The sequence below is a fragment of the Fukomys damarensis genome, unplaced genomic scaffold (assembly GCF_012274545.1).
Source record: "Fukomys damarensis isolate Sample0158 unplaced genomic scaffold, DMR_v1.0_HiC HiC_scaffold_21, whole genome shotgun sequence".
Lineage (NCBI taxonomy): Eukaryota > Metazoa > Chordata > Mammalia > Rodentia > Bathyergidae > Fukomys > Fukomys damarensis.
The window spans coordinates 28,604,570-28,621,851 of record NW_022900933.1 but is presented as its reverse complement, the minus strand read 5'-3'; the positions used below and the strand labels follow the sequence as shown (position 1 = coordinate 28,621,851).

General features: G+C 40.7%; 1 protein-coding gene across 3 annotated transcripts in view; it reads right to left on the bottom strand.

Annotated features, from left to right (window-relative positions):
- Positions 1–1,104, bottom strand: part of Spata7 (spermatogenesis associated 7) — a 31,976-nt gene extending 30,872 nt beyond the window's left edge. Inside the window, exon 1 of one of the 3 annotated variants that reach the window (XM_010616265.3) lies at positions 728–1,104. In XM_010616265.3, the coding sequence (XP_010614567.1) occupies positions 728–746 (19 nt within the window). In that variant the 5' untranslated portion in view covers positions 747–1,104. The remainder of the gene's footprint in view (positions 1–727) is intronic. The other 2 variants (XM_010616262.3, XM_010616264.3) reach the window with 2 other exon arrangements.
- Between the last annotated feature and the right edge of the window lie 16,178 nt (positions 1,105–17,282).

Here is a 17,282-nt window from a genome sequence, read left to right as displayed (position 1 = left end):
CAAATTGGATTGGGGCAATTTGTAAGGACTTCTGGGTATATGGCCAACCACTCTATCAGGATTATTCAGTCAAACGCAGGTGTATACTGGGATTATGGATTAGCCCTTTGTTAGTAAAACTGCAGTCCTGCAGTCTGCTGAGTAGTTAAACTGCATCACCTAGAAGCTTATTGGAAATGCAGTCTCAACCCTGCCCCCATTAGACTTCCCGAATCATAATCTGCATAATCATAATTATGCATAATCATAATTTTACTATGATTCTTATTCACATTAAAGCGAGCAGCTCTGGGCTGGTCAGTTTTGAGGGAAGGCGAACGAGCTGGTGATGGAAAGGGAGATTTAGTGTGTACTGATTACTTAGAATGTGCCAGCCAGTTCCCTGCGTATCATCTGTATTTAATCCTCAGAAACTCTAGGGCACAGGTACTTGAACCCTACATTCAAGAGATACGGACATCGTGGGTCACTACCCTGGAAAGCAACGAGATTTGATTCTGGGGTTTAGGGGTGTGGGACTCCAAAGATTCCGCTGCCTTGAAACTACCGAAGCAATAAAGGCTGCACGATCCCGAGCTAAGGCGACAAAGTCAGGGCCAGGAAGCGCATCTAGGAGCGGGACGAGCAAGGCCTGTTTCTGGAGCAAGACCGGCGAAAAAGCAGGGGACCCGGAGCGCCCAGGGCGCGGCCTCCACCCGCTCAGCCCCGACGCAAGGCTGCTTTTTACCTCTCCGGGTGCCATCCATGCTCAGTCTTCTCGCTGCCGCCTTGGGGACACACCGGGTCCCCTTCGGCCCTTCCGCCGGCCCGGCCCGGCCCAGGCCAGGTGGTGGGTTGGAATGGAATGGCGTAGCTGGCCGAGAGCCGCAGCTGCCGGGAAACAGTCGCCAGGTCGGTTGCTAAGGGTCGTTGCCACGGCGCCGGGATTGTGACGTCACGGCGCAAGTCGTAGCTCCCGCAGTTTGGTTCCCCGGGGCTCCCGAGCTGGAACCGAGATCTGGCACTCGGAGGGAGGGCGGGGAAAGAGCGAAGTGTCAGGAGCCGTCACCAACACCGGGCAGGCTTTGTCCCTACGGGAAGAGAGAGAGAGAGAGAGAGAGAGAGAGAGAGAGAGAGAGAGAGAGAGAGAGAGAGAGAGAGAGAGAGAGAGAGAGAGAGAGAGAGAGAGAGAGAGAGAGAGAGAGAGAGAGAGAGAGAGAGAGAGAGAGAGAGAGAGAGAGAGAGAGAGAGAGAGAGAGAGAGAGAGAGAGAGAGAGAGAGAGAGAGAGAGAGGAGGAAGAAGAAGCAGAAGGAGAGAAAAGAACAAAGAAAGAAAGGTCCTTTTATCAGTTTTGGGGTGGGCTATTGCTTATTTATGAGGAGTGAGCTACTTTTAACCTATCACAGGCCAGATTGCTTTTATGGGCCCAGTCCTGCAGACACAGGTTTCAACTTTCCTGGACCACTGTGGCCTTGCGGGGGAGGGAAACCAGAGATAAGGGCATGAGGTCATTTTAGGAGCCAAGATGTACCAGGAGAATGCAGCCTGTGAGGCGGCGTCACAGCATACTTTAACGTGATCAATTCCCTAACAAGGTCAGGGTAACATTTGACCAGTTCCAATAATTAGGATTCAAAGCAGTCCATGAACTTTTGGATTAGTGAAAATCCTGGGGGTGAAAAAAGCCTTCATAATTACATTTTAATTCTTAACTTCAATCATTAGTTTGAATTTCCGCCTCTAGCCTCTTGTCTTTATCAGCTGTGGAGGACAGCTGCAAAGTGAATAAGGGCGATGATTTATCCGCAATTTTCTGCAATTTGTTGAATTTTGAAGCAGTTACCTGTGAATTCTTGGAAATAAGATCAGAATAGAGCAGACTCAAGAGCGGACTCTGGACATTTTAGGCTGGGTTTTTAATTGTTGTGGGGACGGGCGGACCATCCTTGTGCACTGTAGAATGTTTGGCACCATCCCTGGCCTCTGCTCACGAAGTCAGTAGAAACCCACTCACTCCACCTCGAATCCTGACAGTCAAAAATGTCTCTAGATGGTGCCAAGGTGCCTTGGGGGAGAGAGGCAAAATCACAACCCAGTTGAGAACCACTGCTGGAAAGAATACTGGCTTTGCAGCCAGATTTACTGAATTTAATTGTGAGTTTCCTGGTACGTACCAGTTTGATTTTGAATTAGATTCTAAATCTCCGTGAAGCTTGGACCCTTCTTTTCTAAATGTCAGTGCTGCTACTAACCTGTTACAACTATTGATAGGTACAGTGGCAGATAAAAGGAGCTATTCCGTGAATGTTAGCTTCGTGTCATCTAAGACGCAAAAAGAGCTGAATACCGGGGGATTCCGGGTTAAGAGACAAAGTCAGGAACCCTGCAACAAGGAAGGAGAAATAAATCAGAAATCCATTTACAGCAACACCTCAATGCATGGTTCTCTAAGACAGAGTAAAAGGCAAGTTAGATTCAAAGTGAGAAATGTGGAAGTGTGTTGGATGGCTTGTGACCCCAACTACAAAGGAGACAGAGGCAGGGAGTCAGATGTTATCCCTAAAACAAAAAAATCTTTCCTTCCTACTCATTATTGCTTGAATCCCTTTCTAAGATCACAAAACCTTTCAGTCCACTATTAGTGGCTTAAAAAATACCTTGCATATAATAGGCCTCCACCAAGCACTGGTTAAATTGAATTAGAGCTAAAGTTTAAAGGGCAAACACCCTTGGGAAAAGGCAACACAGTCACTTAATTCACACAAAGATGATGCCAACTTCTTTTATGAAAGTAGGTTTTGGGATTGAAAACAGATTTTGCTTTCAAGTAGGAAAGGGGCTCTATGATTGGGAGAAGACAGCAAAATGGGGAGATTTTTAATTTCATTATTTTTATTTTATTATTTTTTAGTTACTGGGAATCAAACTCAGGACCATGTGCTTGCGAAGCAGGCAGTGGAACCACTGGGCAAAATCCCCTGCCTTCATTATTTCTATTTTAAATACAGTAGTATTTTATTCTTTAAATTATGTATGAACAGTAGGATCTCTCTCTAATTTTAGCAGTGAACATATCATAAATGAAATTTAATTTGTTCTTTGCTTTTACTCTGTACATAAATAAGAAAGAAAATCCTTTCTGCTTGCTCTTCCAAGGACAGTGAGCTAATGATCTTGGAAATGCATACAGCTGCAGAGAAGATTCCTGAGAATGCCCTTCCAATGGGAACTCATGCCAGTTGGGATGGTCTCAGAAAGAAACCCTTCTACAGACTTCTCTCACTGAATATATATAATCCTGATTTCAGGTTCAGAAATTATTCCAATGTTGTATTTTTGTTGCTAATTGGAAATCAGTATTTTAGAAAGAAAGCATTGCTTTCCCTAATGACTTGGTCTGTGTAAAGCCATTATTGGGTTTCTCTTTTTGTCTTAGCTAACTAAAAAGCTCAGAACTAAGATTTGTGCTCTGTTATGATATTGTTTATAGCCTACTTTAATTTATATCTTTAATTTACTTTACTGGGAATATGGCTGTTATTCTTTTAATGAATGAATGAATATATTTATTTTGGTACTGGGGAGCAAACTCGGGTCTTTACGCTTGCGAGGCAGGTGGCAGCACCACTGAGCTAAACCCCCAGCCCTGTTATTTTTAACAGTTCAATGAGTCTGGGAATGGGTATATAAATTAACTATATGCTATACATATCATAACATATAGCCTAATAGAAACCATATATGGTTTATTATATTTTTGAAATATGTTAAATACTCTCTTATTATGCATTTAACCCCAGTTTTACAGATGACTCTTATTTTCTTAATTCAAAAGATTCCTGGAATTCATGTTTGTTTCTTTGGACATGCCTAGCACCATCAATGAAAATTGCTCAACAAATGCCACGATAGCAACGAGAAGCAAAAACTCAAGATTATGTTTTTGTATTAACTGGGTTATTGTGAGCATATTTTAATCTTGATGTCCTTGAAGGGCAAAAATGAAGGAAACTTACAATTTTTTTGATGTATTCATACTAGGGCAGAGTAAAATTAATAGATTTCAATAGTGTGTATGTGCTTTTGCATTCACCCCAGTTTCAAAATAAAACTTTAAGGTGCTGGTGACTGAAGAATGGTTGAGAAGTTGAGCTGTTGACTATGTCTTAGTCATTCCCCAACTAAAATATTGTAGCTGTCGATTTATCTAATAAGTGAGAAAATGGAAGTTTAGAGCTTGTTGGAATTGTGTTATGAAGTAATAGATTAATCTGCTGCTTGTCACTAGAGGGGGCTTTAGTAGAATTTTAAACTGAATCCCTATGAGAAAAGCAGCCGTGGTGAGGCTATTAACTCCCAAATCTTAGTCAAGGATTTGTAAGGTGCAGAGACAAATGTTTTAAAAAATGATTCCAAAGCAGACCTCTTCCAATTATAGTTAATGATATGTGTACTGAGTTCTTTTTCAAGCACAGGAAAAAATTACTCTATTGTCTAGAAGTCTTTAATGGATAAAAACCAATCTTCATTATTGTCAACCTATAATTTGATTTTTCTTAATTTCATTGTTAAAGGCAGGCGAAAGCAGATATGACTATACGTGCCTAATAGAAGTATGCATAGAATAAACAGAATGATAATAGAATATACTAACCCCACATGATCATTGTGGGTTCTTTTAAGGACTAGCATTCTGATATCTGAAGACGAATATAATCTTATTCATTGAAAATGATCACTCTCAGGGCTAGGGATGTAGCTCAGTCAGTGGTCCTGCACCTGCCTGACAAGCACGAGGTCCAAGGTCCTGAGTTCAATCCCTGATACCAAAAAAAAAAAAAAAAAAAAAAAAAAAATCACTCTCAGAACTCTAAAACCACATAGTTGGCAGTGTACTTTTTTATATGCTTAATCCTATATTTTTTTTCCTACATGTATAAACAGGACACAATTGTGAGTCTGTAGTGGCTTTGCTGGCTTCTTTGTAACCAAAAGAGTTACTGTAACCTTTGGCTAACGATTTGACAAGTTTGCAGATATTAGGTCCTCTGATAATTGCCCCAAGTCCTCCATTTCACTATTTCCCCCCTGCTGTATTCTTTAAACCTTCTCATCCAATTAAAAGAACCAGCCTCTGTGAATGGAAATTAATCCTTCTGTGGTTACTAGGTAACCTGTCCCAATAGTTTAAGAAGAGCATTTTATCTTTCACTGCCAATCAATTACCACAATAAGTTAGGGAGGATACTCAGCCTAAAGATTTGACGACTTTCTACTGAACACACACTCAGTTTACAAGCAGCGACACTCATCAAAGCAAAGCAAAACAAAACACAAAACCAAGTTGTTATTCTAGCCCCATAATTCCATTTAGAGTTCAGACTTTACTCTCTCTCTCTCTCTCTCTCTCTCTCTCTCTCTTTCTTTCTTTCTTTGTACCGGGAATTGAACTCGTGTCCTTGTGGTTGCAAGGCAAGTGGCAGAACCACTGAGCTACATCTCCAGCCCCAAAATTTCTTTTTTAACATGTTTTTCTACCTTAAACTTACTTTTAATTAATAAATTCAAATTGCATCTATATATGGTGTACATTTTGTTTTGTAATATATATATATGCATTCTGGAATAACTGAGTTAAATGAATATATATGTTACCTCATCTGCTTACCATTTTTTGGTGTGTATAGTGAGAACACTTAAAAATCTACTCTAAGTACTTTTCAAGGATATAATACTTTGTTATTAACTGTATGCACCAGTTTAGGCAGTATAACTTTTTTGTTGCTGGTTTGTTTTGTTTTTGTTTTTTGAGACAGTATCTCACTCTGTAGTTCAGACTGGCCTTGAACTTACTACATAGCCAAGGCTGGCTTCCTGCTTCAGCCTCCTGAGTGCTGGGATTACAGGTGCACACCTAGGCAGCATAACTCTTGAATTTACTCCTCCTAATTGAAATTCTGTACCCTATGCCCAAAATCTTTTATTTATACCCCAAATCATAGCTCAAACCAATGTCATAGAACTTTTCTGCTGTGTTTTCTCTTAGTAATTTTACATGTTCAGGTCTTAAATTTAAAACTTTAATCCATTTTGGTTTTTTTATAGTTAACAATAATTTATGGTATGCTTCAAAATAGCCAAAAGAAAGGATTTTGAATGTTCCTAATACAAAGAAATAATGAATGTTTCATATGGTGTATATGCTAGTTACCCTGATTTGATTATTATATACTATATATATGTTTCAAAATATCAGGCTGCATCCCTGAAATCTACAATGTCTATGGAAGTAATTTTTGGGGTTTATTTTTTTGAGACAGGGTCTCACTATGTAGTTGAAACTGACCTGGAACTCACTTTGTAGCCCAGGCTGGTCTTGAACTCACAGTGATCCTCCTGCCTCAGCCTCCCAAGTGCTGGGATTACAGGGCATGAGCCACCATGCCTGGCTTAGAAGTAATTTCTTTACTGTATGGCAGCACATGCCTGTAATCATAGCACTCTGGGGGGCTGAAGCAGGAAGTTCTCAACTTTAAGCCCAGCCTGGGCAGCTTAGAGATGTAGTGAGACCCTCTCTCAAAATAAAAAGGGCTGGGATTATAGCTCAGTGTAAAAGCCCTGGGTTTAATCCCCAGTACCCCCCCCCAAAAAGAAGGAATTTCTTTAGAATATTTGAGCAAGTAAGCTTAGAAAATAGAGGTGGAAGGATAGTTCTTGACCTCCTGAGATATGTTCAAGATCTAACTTGACTCAAGTGTAAGGTTTCTCTAGCCCTTTTGAACGTTTCCATTTCCTTGTCTGCAAACAATTAGTGTTCATTATGCTTCATGCTTTTAAGAAGAATCTCAACTGATCAACAGTATGAAAACAGCAAGTAGTTAGGTAACACTGTCTGCTGAAGTTGCTATCCACGGGCAACCTTAGATTACAGGAAAACCTTGAGGTCAAGAAGTTCAGGAGATATTTCCCCCCAGCAGGCACAATCCAGACCAAAACTGTGGTGGGTTGGGCACGGACAGACTTCTCTGTGTCATTTAAAACAGGCCAAGTAAGTGTAAGAGAGATGAATATGGTAGAATAAATGATGCTCTGAGACTCCCAATATTCTCTTCAATAAGTGGCCAGAGAATTGCGGGGGTAGGAGGATGCCAGATATCACAAGCCAATACTCTTGTGTTGCAGAAAAGACTATTATTGGGCAAGATAACTAGTCTATTAACTTAGTTTTATGACTCTGGGTCCAATGCTTGCTTAAGTAAATCAAGAAATAAGCAGTAAGATGATGATCTCAGTGGGTTTTCACTATGCATTTTCACACTTATGCATGTGTTACCTAAAATAATGGAAAAAAAGTCTTGCATGTGCAATTAGGTTCATATAAAATGGAAAAGGTAAATGAGGTTCCTTACGTCTTTTTTCTCAGGTTAACCTGTGTCTGCACTGTGTCCTCCATAAATGAGAATATGTACATTGTAAAGTCAGAGTTATTCTAGAAGAACAGCAATGTGTCATCCTTCTAATATGAAACAGAGTAGCGTTGAGTCCAGTTTCTCTCCCTCCCAGAAAGAGTGTCATTTCCACGGAGTTTGGGAATGTTTCACACTGGAGAAATAACCCCGCACAATGGCAGCTTCTCTTTTCAAGGATGGAGGGAGAGAAAGGAACAAGACAAAGGACTTCCTATGAGCCAAAATCTACCTCGCTTTACTTCAGCCAATATTGATGGGCAAGGCACATGACTGCTTTTGCCACATTTTCCTTCTCAGATTCTGCGGGACACCACAGCTGTTTCTCTGGTTTATTTCCATCCCCTTTAGTGATCTTGGAGTTTTTTGTTTCTTCGAACTGAATCCATGAAAGCTGGATGTCTCCTGAGAAATTGTAGAGTGTGGGGTGACAGAATAGCCATTAAGTGTATGTTGGAATCAACTTACATTGAAACCCCACTGTGCTTTTTTTTTTTTCAGCTATGTGCCCTTGACCAAGGGCTTTGTTTCTTCATCTGTAAAAGAGCATAATTATAGTATCTATCTCACATGATTGTTGTGAAGATGACAAGGTGTAATGTGTGTAAATAGTTCATTGCAGTGGGAGGCTGTCCTAGTCTGGGCTCCTCCAGAATCCAACCCTGAAACAAAGACTCAAGGGTGCTTTATACTGTATTTCAGGGGCAATCCCAGGAAACATCGGTAGGTGCTACAGAAGTGAGACAGAAAAAGAGAAGCTAAAGAAAGGGGCTGTTGTCGCGAGCCGGCGACGCAGAGCACTGTCCAGCAGTGCCTCAAACATGAAAGAGCAGCGGGGTGGAGAGGGGGCAGAGAGAAAGGAAGGACGCCAAGACAAGAGTCTGAAAAAAAACACAAACTATTATGGGATGGGTTTACCATAGTAACTGAAAGGTCACACAGGAAAAGAGCAAACAGTTTCACCAAAACAACCCACCGTGAGTAGTAGTAACCCGGACAACCACACATCTAAAGGTCAGAGACAAGAAACTGTAACTTTCAGGAATTCCACAAAGGAAACACTCTACCTGCTAAACTGGAGAAGTTTAACACATATGGAGTTACTAGAGTTAACAGTACTTACAACCAATACTCATGATCCCCACAGGCTGTGAAGCGGGAGAGCTGGGGTATTTCCCTACTTGACTGAAGACAGCCAGGGGCTTAGCCGGCAAGTCCCCTGGCCTGCTGTCTTGCCCCATAGGCAGGTACAGTGGGCTTTCATGTTTGGAGAAAGCTGTTGGCCCTGAGGTGCAGGTGCCGGCTGCTGCAAGCAGGGACAGGGGTGCAAGGGAGTGGAGAGGGCTGAGGAGACCTGGGCTGAACCCTGACAGTGTCTGCTGCCCTGGCAACGGGGCCCATTCAATACACATTCACTCTTTGTATTTTAAAATGCTGTTATAGGGTGACATTCTAGGTTCTTTTAAAATTGAATATGCCTGCTCCAGCACAGAAAAGGCATTTGTAGTGAACACTTATCATTTTTTGTGTAGCGTCCCTTCCTTTTTCTTCCTGTGAGAAACTCATCTTACTTGTGATACAGTCTGGGTCTTCTTTCCTTTCCAGTCCCATTTTGTCTCCTACCCCTTCGTTATCACAGGAAGGGGAAGGTGATCCTAGCTCAACACAATTCTCCTAGCCAGCGAGGACAGCACCCTGTCAGCTCAGCAGCAGCCTTCTGGGGACTTGGCTGCTGAAGCTATTGATTTCTTCCAGTTGCATTTGCTAAGCTGGGAGATAGGAGTCTGGGCCGCTGGCAGCTACCCCTATGGGAAACAGGTAGACAGAGAGCAAGACCTAAAGGCATCATTTTACCCAATACTGGTTTCCCGTCATATGTATATTAAGCACACTTCCCTTCATACTGTGTATTAAGCACACTTAATTGTTGGTTGGGCCATATAGAATCAAAACTTAATTTCTTATCCTCCTTTGCCACTAGGATGCACAAATGACAAAATTCTGGTTAATGCATAAAATAGTTGTGAGCAACGTTAGGGGTGTGTTCATAAAGAAAAACATTGTGCATCTTTTTCCTTTCCTCCTTTCTCCAAATGTGGATGTGATGGCAAGACCTCAAGCAGCCACCTTAGACCATGAAGTGGCTCGATAGCAAGCTAGAAAGAGCCTGAGTTCCTGACACCATGGGGTTTCATACCAATTTACAGGGTCTACTCTCTTCAGTTTTCATGAGTGAGAGAACTGTGTTTGGCAATCACAGTCCTTTTGCCCTGTTCCAACTAGACTATGGAAATGGATTTTCCTAGAAATCTCTGTTATTGAACACTTGGAAAGTAGAATGCCTACTTGGATTGGACTGAAAAAAAAATGTGACTGTATTTTTACTTTTACACTTCAATATTATCAGTTTTTTTCTTAAAAAAATTTTTTTTGAGACAGGGTCTCACTATGTAGCTCAGGCTGGCCTTGAATTCACAGCGATCCTCCTGCGTCAGTCTCCCTAGTGCTGGGATTATAGGCGTGTGCCACCATGCTTAACTCAGCATTTTAAAAATAATTTTTATTTTATCCTAGGTCCCCCCTCCCCATATGCCCCTCCCTCCCTATGTACAAAAGCTTTGTTTCCATTTTTCCTTCTATTTTCACCTTTTCCCCTTGTTCCTTCCTTTCTCCCTCCCTCCTCCCTTGTTTCTCCTTCCCATTTGAAAATTTGACTCAGCATTCCTTTTTTTCCCCATTAAGTTTATTGGTACATTGAAAGCAAACGATGCAGTTACATTTATCATTGAGATCTTGTACCTTTACATGACAGGTCTTGGTTCTTGTTTTCTCCACATAACCCTGCCCTCCCTTCAACCCCTTCACCCTTCCCTATTTACAAAGAGTTTTTTCCACTTTTTCACATTTTTTCTTTCCCTTATTTCCTTTCCCCTCCCCTTCCTACTTCCCCTTTAGCCATTTTCTTCCTATTTCACACTCCCAATTATACCATTTGAAAAAAGCTTATTTACACTTTTAGTTTTTCACACCAGAGAAACTATTCAGTATTTAGTTAAGTGTGTTCTATTTATTTCACTTAAGAGTATAGCCTCAATGTGCATTCAGTTAGCTATAAATGTCTCTAGTTTCTCATTCTTTATGGCTGTGACTCAGCATTTCTGATAGGAACAATTTGCTAATTAAGTTAAAATGAGTCAAAACCGAATTCAAATTTTATTAGAAGTTGCCTTTTCCCTACTGTCTTTTCTGCTCTTGGATTTTTCCAAATAACTATTCTAATGATACCAATGGTTTGGCAGTCTCAGGGAAACATTACAGAATGAAAAATGATGATATCGGATTGCCTGGTCTGTAATGTCCTTAAGTAGTTAAATAAAAGAGTGAAGCTTCAACAAATGTTGTATCCAGCTTTTTTATGTCTATGAAAAGTTGGTATTTTTAAAACACAGTCCAGTGTTCTGAAAAAAGTCTTGTCTCTAAAACTTTGGGGTTATTTTAGAACGCATGCTATTCAGTTCTATGGAAAATAGCAGATTTAGTGTTGGTGATTTCACCAATGTTTGGTTAGGAAATTATTCATAGTCTTAAATCACACTCAAACACTCACACTGTTTACACTATCATTTATTAAAAATAAAAAATTATTTCAGAATGAGGAAGTAAATTTATACTGTTTGGTACCTCCTCGGAGAGGCACTCAGAGTGGGGTCTCTTCTATTATACCTCTAAGAAGGTGGTTTCTTTTACCTGTTTTCAGAAAAAATTTAAAGCAAAATCCTCATAGTATAACTCCAGGTCCTCTAGCAGGGGTGGCAAACCTATGGCACCCATGTTGCAGCAGGCTGTTTGTTATCAGTGAAAGCTCTAAAAGGTTCACCATCACTGGAAGGAAGCCATAAGTCATGCAGCCCGAAGGGAGCAGGCAGTTGAAATAAACATATGAGGACAGTAGATGCTAGGTCCCTGTATTCTTACAGCTGTGTCCACTGCCTAGTACATTGGCTCTTCTATACCAGATACACTTGAACACAACTCAGGCTGTGTATTTCATGTAAGCACTGATGGGGAATCCATGATAGGGTGTGTGGCCAAATCTGGGTACTTATTAAGCATTTCATGCAAAATTTATGAAAACTATTGACCTTTGGGACTTCTTGCCAAGAAAGTCTGCTTGGATTTATTAGGGGTGCTCAAGCACTGATAATTCTTTTCATGTCTCTGATTATCATAGGGCACAACAAGGTTGAAAAACACTAGGGATGTTCAGTCATTAAGTTCCTTACACTACAGTGAAATATATTTATAGGTGGACGCTGATTAAAGATGTATATTGTAAGCCTAGGTCAGCCACTAAACACCTTAAAAACTTATATAAGTAAGTTTCAATAGACTTACAAAAGTCTGTAGAGATGACAAAAGGAACCCTAAGACCGCTTAATGAATTTGAGAGCAGATAGATAAAAAAGAAGGGAGGGGGAAGAAGAGAGATAGTAGAACAAATGTAAAACAGCAAGAAGGTAGATTTCAATGCATTTTTAAATGTGAATGGTCTAAGTAAGTATGCATTAAAAGACAGAGGTTGTCAGACTGGATTAAAAAATAAAACCCAACTATATGCTTCTTTGCAGATATCAACAAGCTGAACCTGAAATTTGGAAAAGGGAAGGAACTAGATTAGTCAAAAGGTTCTGGTAATCCCAGCACTTGAGAGGCTGAGGCAGGAGTATCGTTGTGAGTTTGAGACCAGCCTGGGCTACATAGTGAGTGCCATGTCAGTCTCAACTACATAGTGAGACCCTGTCTCAAAAAAGTGTGGTCCTAAGAATAAATTAAAAATATGGTCCATAGAAGTAAAAACCTTGATAAACTTGAATTTATAAAATTTTTTGTTTGTTGTTTTGAGATGGAGTCTTGCTATATAATTCAGGCCGGTCTTGAACTCACTAAGTATAAGTATACCAGGTTACCCTGGAATTTAGATAACCCTCCTGGCCAGCCTCCCAAGGGCTGGAATTACAAGGATGTCACCACACCTGGTTTAAAATTTTAAAACATCTGCTCTTCAAAGGATACTTTCAAGGGAATGAGAAGGTTGTAGACATGGAAAAATCATATATTCATAAAGATCTTACAAAGAGAATATATAAAGAGCTCTAACAAAAAACCCCCTCAATCCAAATTTAAAAATTGGCAAAAGAATTGAATGTCCACTTCAACAAACACATAAAGACAGCTCATTTCTGCAGGATAGGGGAATTAATGGGAAAGATAGTAACTTTGCAATGGAGAAATTTGTAGACATAACCTTAACCAAGTACTACGATTAAAGGTGTGCCACAACGCCTGGCTCTAGTCAACAATCTTTTAAGTCACATTTCCCCCCAATAGTCTCGTTCATAAGCTTGGTGAGATAGGGAATGGCTTGTTTTTATTTGAATTCCAAGGTTGAAATGAAGGTTTATACTTTCATATTCCCAGCACCAGGTAGAATGGCTACCTTAGGGAACATTCCCAACAAGTGTTTTTGGTTGTGATAGCATTTCCTTTCTGGGCAGGCATGTTCTTTACCTCCTTCACACTGTCTTCTTCAAAGCCATAGCAACATACTGTGTTTCTCCATCATTCCCCAGCTCAGGGTCAGTTCTTAGAAGTAATCAGAGGAGGGAGGTCAGAGAAGGCTTGGTTCTTGCATGTGGTAGGAGCCAGTATGGGTTAAAGGCTGCCTGCCATGTTCCAGGGGCCTTATATCATTGACATTTATGTTTCTTTATGTAAATCAATCAATAGGGGTAGTGGTGTGGGACAGAGGAGTTCCACCCAGTCCTCTAAGGACTGGGCTTATGGAGGCTCCACAATTCTTCAAACATGATTTCAATCTTACCTGGGCATGGAAATCTGTCGGCATGTGGAGAAGGTGAGGGGGAGGAGAATGACTAACAGAAGTTTATGTAGCCTGGGCCTGGAGGTGTCTCATACCACTTCTGTTTACTTTTTCTCATTGATAAGCTCAAAGGAGCATGGGAAATACAGTGTAGCTATATCCCTAAGAGGAAGAGGCTATGGATTTGATTGTATGTACATTGATGCCCAAACATGAAGTCATTTGTAGTTCAGGTTGGAGGTTTGAGAAAACCTTATAGCAGTGACCATTAAAACAGCAGATCGGCTGAATGTTTTGGCACATGCCTGTAATCCTAGCACTCTGGGAGGTCGAGGCAAAAGGAACTCAAGTTTAAGCCCAGTTTGGGTGACTTGGTGAGACCATATCTCAAAAATAAGAAAAATTAATAGGACTGGAACTCAGTACAAAGGGTTCAATCTCCAATACGGCTAAATCAAGCAACCTAACAAATGCCAAACCAAAACAACAACAACAAAAAAATCACAGCGGATCTTTCCATCTTAAAATCAGTTGGAGAGAATCTCTCACCTCTTTGTTGGTGCTGTTTTGTCATCTGCTTTATCCTCTGCAGGAGCTATTACTGGTGAAGAATGCAGGGGGGCTAACTGGACATAAAAGAGAATAAAGCTATACTTGTGCCGATAAATCCCAGCTGTCAAGACACATCTCTGATATGCAAGTACTGATCCTGAGTGCTTCTCAGAAGTGATCTCTTTAAACCAAGTCAAGCCAGCACACACTTAGCTTTCAGCATTTCCTGCTTTTATGTAGCTCTATGCTAGGAGCACTACGGGATCTTGTCAGACCCTTTGCTGTTGAGTAAATACACATTTGTTTGGAAAAAAGAAAGAGATGGCAAATTAAAAAGGAGATCATAAGCCTATGACTGTCCTTGTAGCTCAAGTGTTCTCTCTTTTTAAAAATTAATTTTATTGGTACATTGCAGGTATACAATATAATGACATTCATTACTGGAAATTTGCACCTTTACATAATTCATCTTGGTTCTTACTTTTTCCCTGTTCCCCTGCCCTCCCTTCAATCCCTTCACCCTTACCTATGTACAAAGACTTTGTTTTCATTTTTTTATTTTTCTCATATTAATTCTACTCCCTCCTGTCTTTTCCCCCTCCCCGCTTTGCTTCTTTTCTTCCTATTTCACATTATGTATTATATCTTTTAGTCCTTATTTACACTTTCAGTTTCTCACACTAGAGAAACTATTTGGTACTTACACATCTGTGTCCTATTTATTTTACTTAAGAGTATGGCCTCATTGTGCAACCATTTAGCTATATCAAGTGTTTTAGGGCCTATCCTACCCTGGGCCTGAAAATCCCATAGGCATACAATCATATCAACAGTTTCCCAGATCAAAGTTCTTGGAACTTGGTCTGATTTCATTTATAAATGAGGTTTGCACATGTGAATTTTACCATGTGAATGTGTGTGGTTCTCTAGCTGCTTTTGTGGGGTATTTCATTTGTAGGAACTATTGAAATGCAGTTTGTCATATATTTGTAAGACCAAATTTAAAAGCTTTTTAATACTGTGTGGAATATTAAAATATATTAAATGATTTTGCAAGATTGGTTATATGGAATCTGGGCCTTAGACCAGTATGAATGGACTGCAGCTACCAACATATGGATCTATTGGACCACAAGTAAACGTGAACAGTCAGAATTCAGTAACTTTTCTGGTGCTGGGCTTTTTCACATATTGTATGTTAGCTCCCAGATCTCAGTGGTAAAACTAGAGAAGTAGTAGTTGAGTGCGCTATTTTTAAACAACCTGAACCACAGAAAATATGAATAACTCATTGTTGTGGACTAAATGTTTTTGTCCTTCAAAATTCACATTAAATCCTGATGCTCAGTGTGATGGGATTAGCCCTCGTATTCGAATGGGAGGCCCCAGACAGCCTCATGAAGGAACAAGGAAGGGTGGCCGTCTACACACTGGGAAGAGAGGCCTCTCTAGCAGTGCCCTGGACATCCCAGCCTGCAGAATGGTAAGAAATAAATTTCTGTATTTCTGTATTTATTTATTTATGGCAGTGCAAGTGTACCTCTATTGAAGATGGAAAAGAGGTACATGCTACAGGCCAACAGTAGGCCAGAGAAAGGCTCACAGCTCCCTAAGGATAAGGGAAAGGACTATTTTGTATCCAGAATTTCTGGGTTGGCTCCCTCCTCATGCAAATAAGGCATTGGGACATTTGTCCTATCAAAAACTTACTTGATATTGGACTAAATTTAAGCGGTTTTATCAAAAGACTTTTTGGTTTCCACTAAAAGTAAATGAAGGACTGAAAAGAGCATCTTCTGATTGATCCTGTGAACAACAGCAGCTTCAAAGAAAGGACTGAAGTTGGCATTTTTCTGACTGGTCCACAGTGCTCAGCAGTAAGCCTGACATCATTTTGCATCCAGCATTCCTGTGCATCTATTCTCTCCTTAGGAAACTTCTCATTCATTCTGTTAGTCAAGGGTTTTAGCGATCTTTGACATATTCTGCCCAGTTAGTTGTCTGGATTAGCCCAGCCCTAATCTCCTACTTCATTTTTCTCCTGAGCCATAATCCACATAATTCTTTTTGGTATGCTGAGGGGGTGGTAGCTTCTTTCTTCTTATAGCTGGCTCCTGCTGAAAGGGATTGTAAGCCCCATCTATTGGAGATTATGTGCTCTTTCACTACCTTGGGATATTGGGGTTTACTGGCTGGGCTGGTAAAAACCATTCTGAAGACAATAAGAAAGGCATTAGTGCCTCTATGCCAGGAATTGTTGAGCTGCCTGTTCATCGAAAGAAAGCTTGGGGACTTTGTGAGGAGGGTTATACTTTGTCTACTGGCCCATCATCTGAAGGTGGACCTTATGAAGCTTGAACAGACAAACTTTGCTATGAGGTTGAGGAGGCAGGGACCAGTTATGAGAGGTAACAGGATCACCATATGTAGTCCCAAGAAAGGAAGGAACCGAGTGATTTTAGGAAGGACAGGTTAAAGAGGAGCAGGTTGGTATATTTCCTGGTTTGTCTTAAAAGGTGGGTTATGACTGATTCAGAAACTAGGGACATTCTTTCCCTGTGTGATTATCTGAGAGAAGTTTACTAATGAGTCTTTTTTTTTTTTAAACCAGGGATCAAACTTGGGACCTTATGCTTGTGAGGCAGTCAGTGGAACCACTGAGCTAAATCCCTCTTTACTCATGAGCTTTATTCCCATACTCCCACTGGATAGGAAAGCACAGCAAAGAGGGATACTAGATAAACTATCAAGAGCCTGGTAGCCACTATTGCTATTAGCAGCATGGCCATCTAATAGATGTTCCATCTAACTTTGTTGAAAAGTGTACCACTGGGCAGAGCAGGGTTCCTGGCCCGGCTTGTGGGTCGTAATACCCAGAGCAGTTCCTCTTTTCTGAGAAGTACAGGAGGAAAGCTTTTCTTAATTCAAGTATTCATAGGGCTGGAGCCTGAGTGAGGGCATGCTTTATTTCCAAAAAAGGATTGCCAGTTGCTTTTGTCCATTCCAAAGGCTCAGAACTCAGGACCTTTGATAGTCTCTCATAGAAGCTTTGCCATTAGTCCAAAATTAGGCACCCAGATTTGGCAGAAGCTGGCTGTCTTCAGGGGCAAGTGAAAGGGGCCTAAGATCATAGATATCCTGGATCTGAAACCAGACAATTGTTCCCTGGATGTAAGCATGTATCCTAAATAGTGAACTCTCTGAAGCCTTTCTTTTTGAAGCTTATCGTCTCTTCAGCCAGAAAACAGATTTTGGATGGTAATATAGATGGATAACTCCCTACTTATGATGCAGATTAGAATATTATCCAAATATTGTAGGACAGTCCAATGTAAGGCCCTTTCTCAGTGACTGATAAAAAAGATGGGGACTATCTCAAAAGTCTTGTGGAAGAACAGTCCAA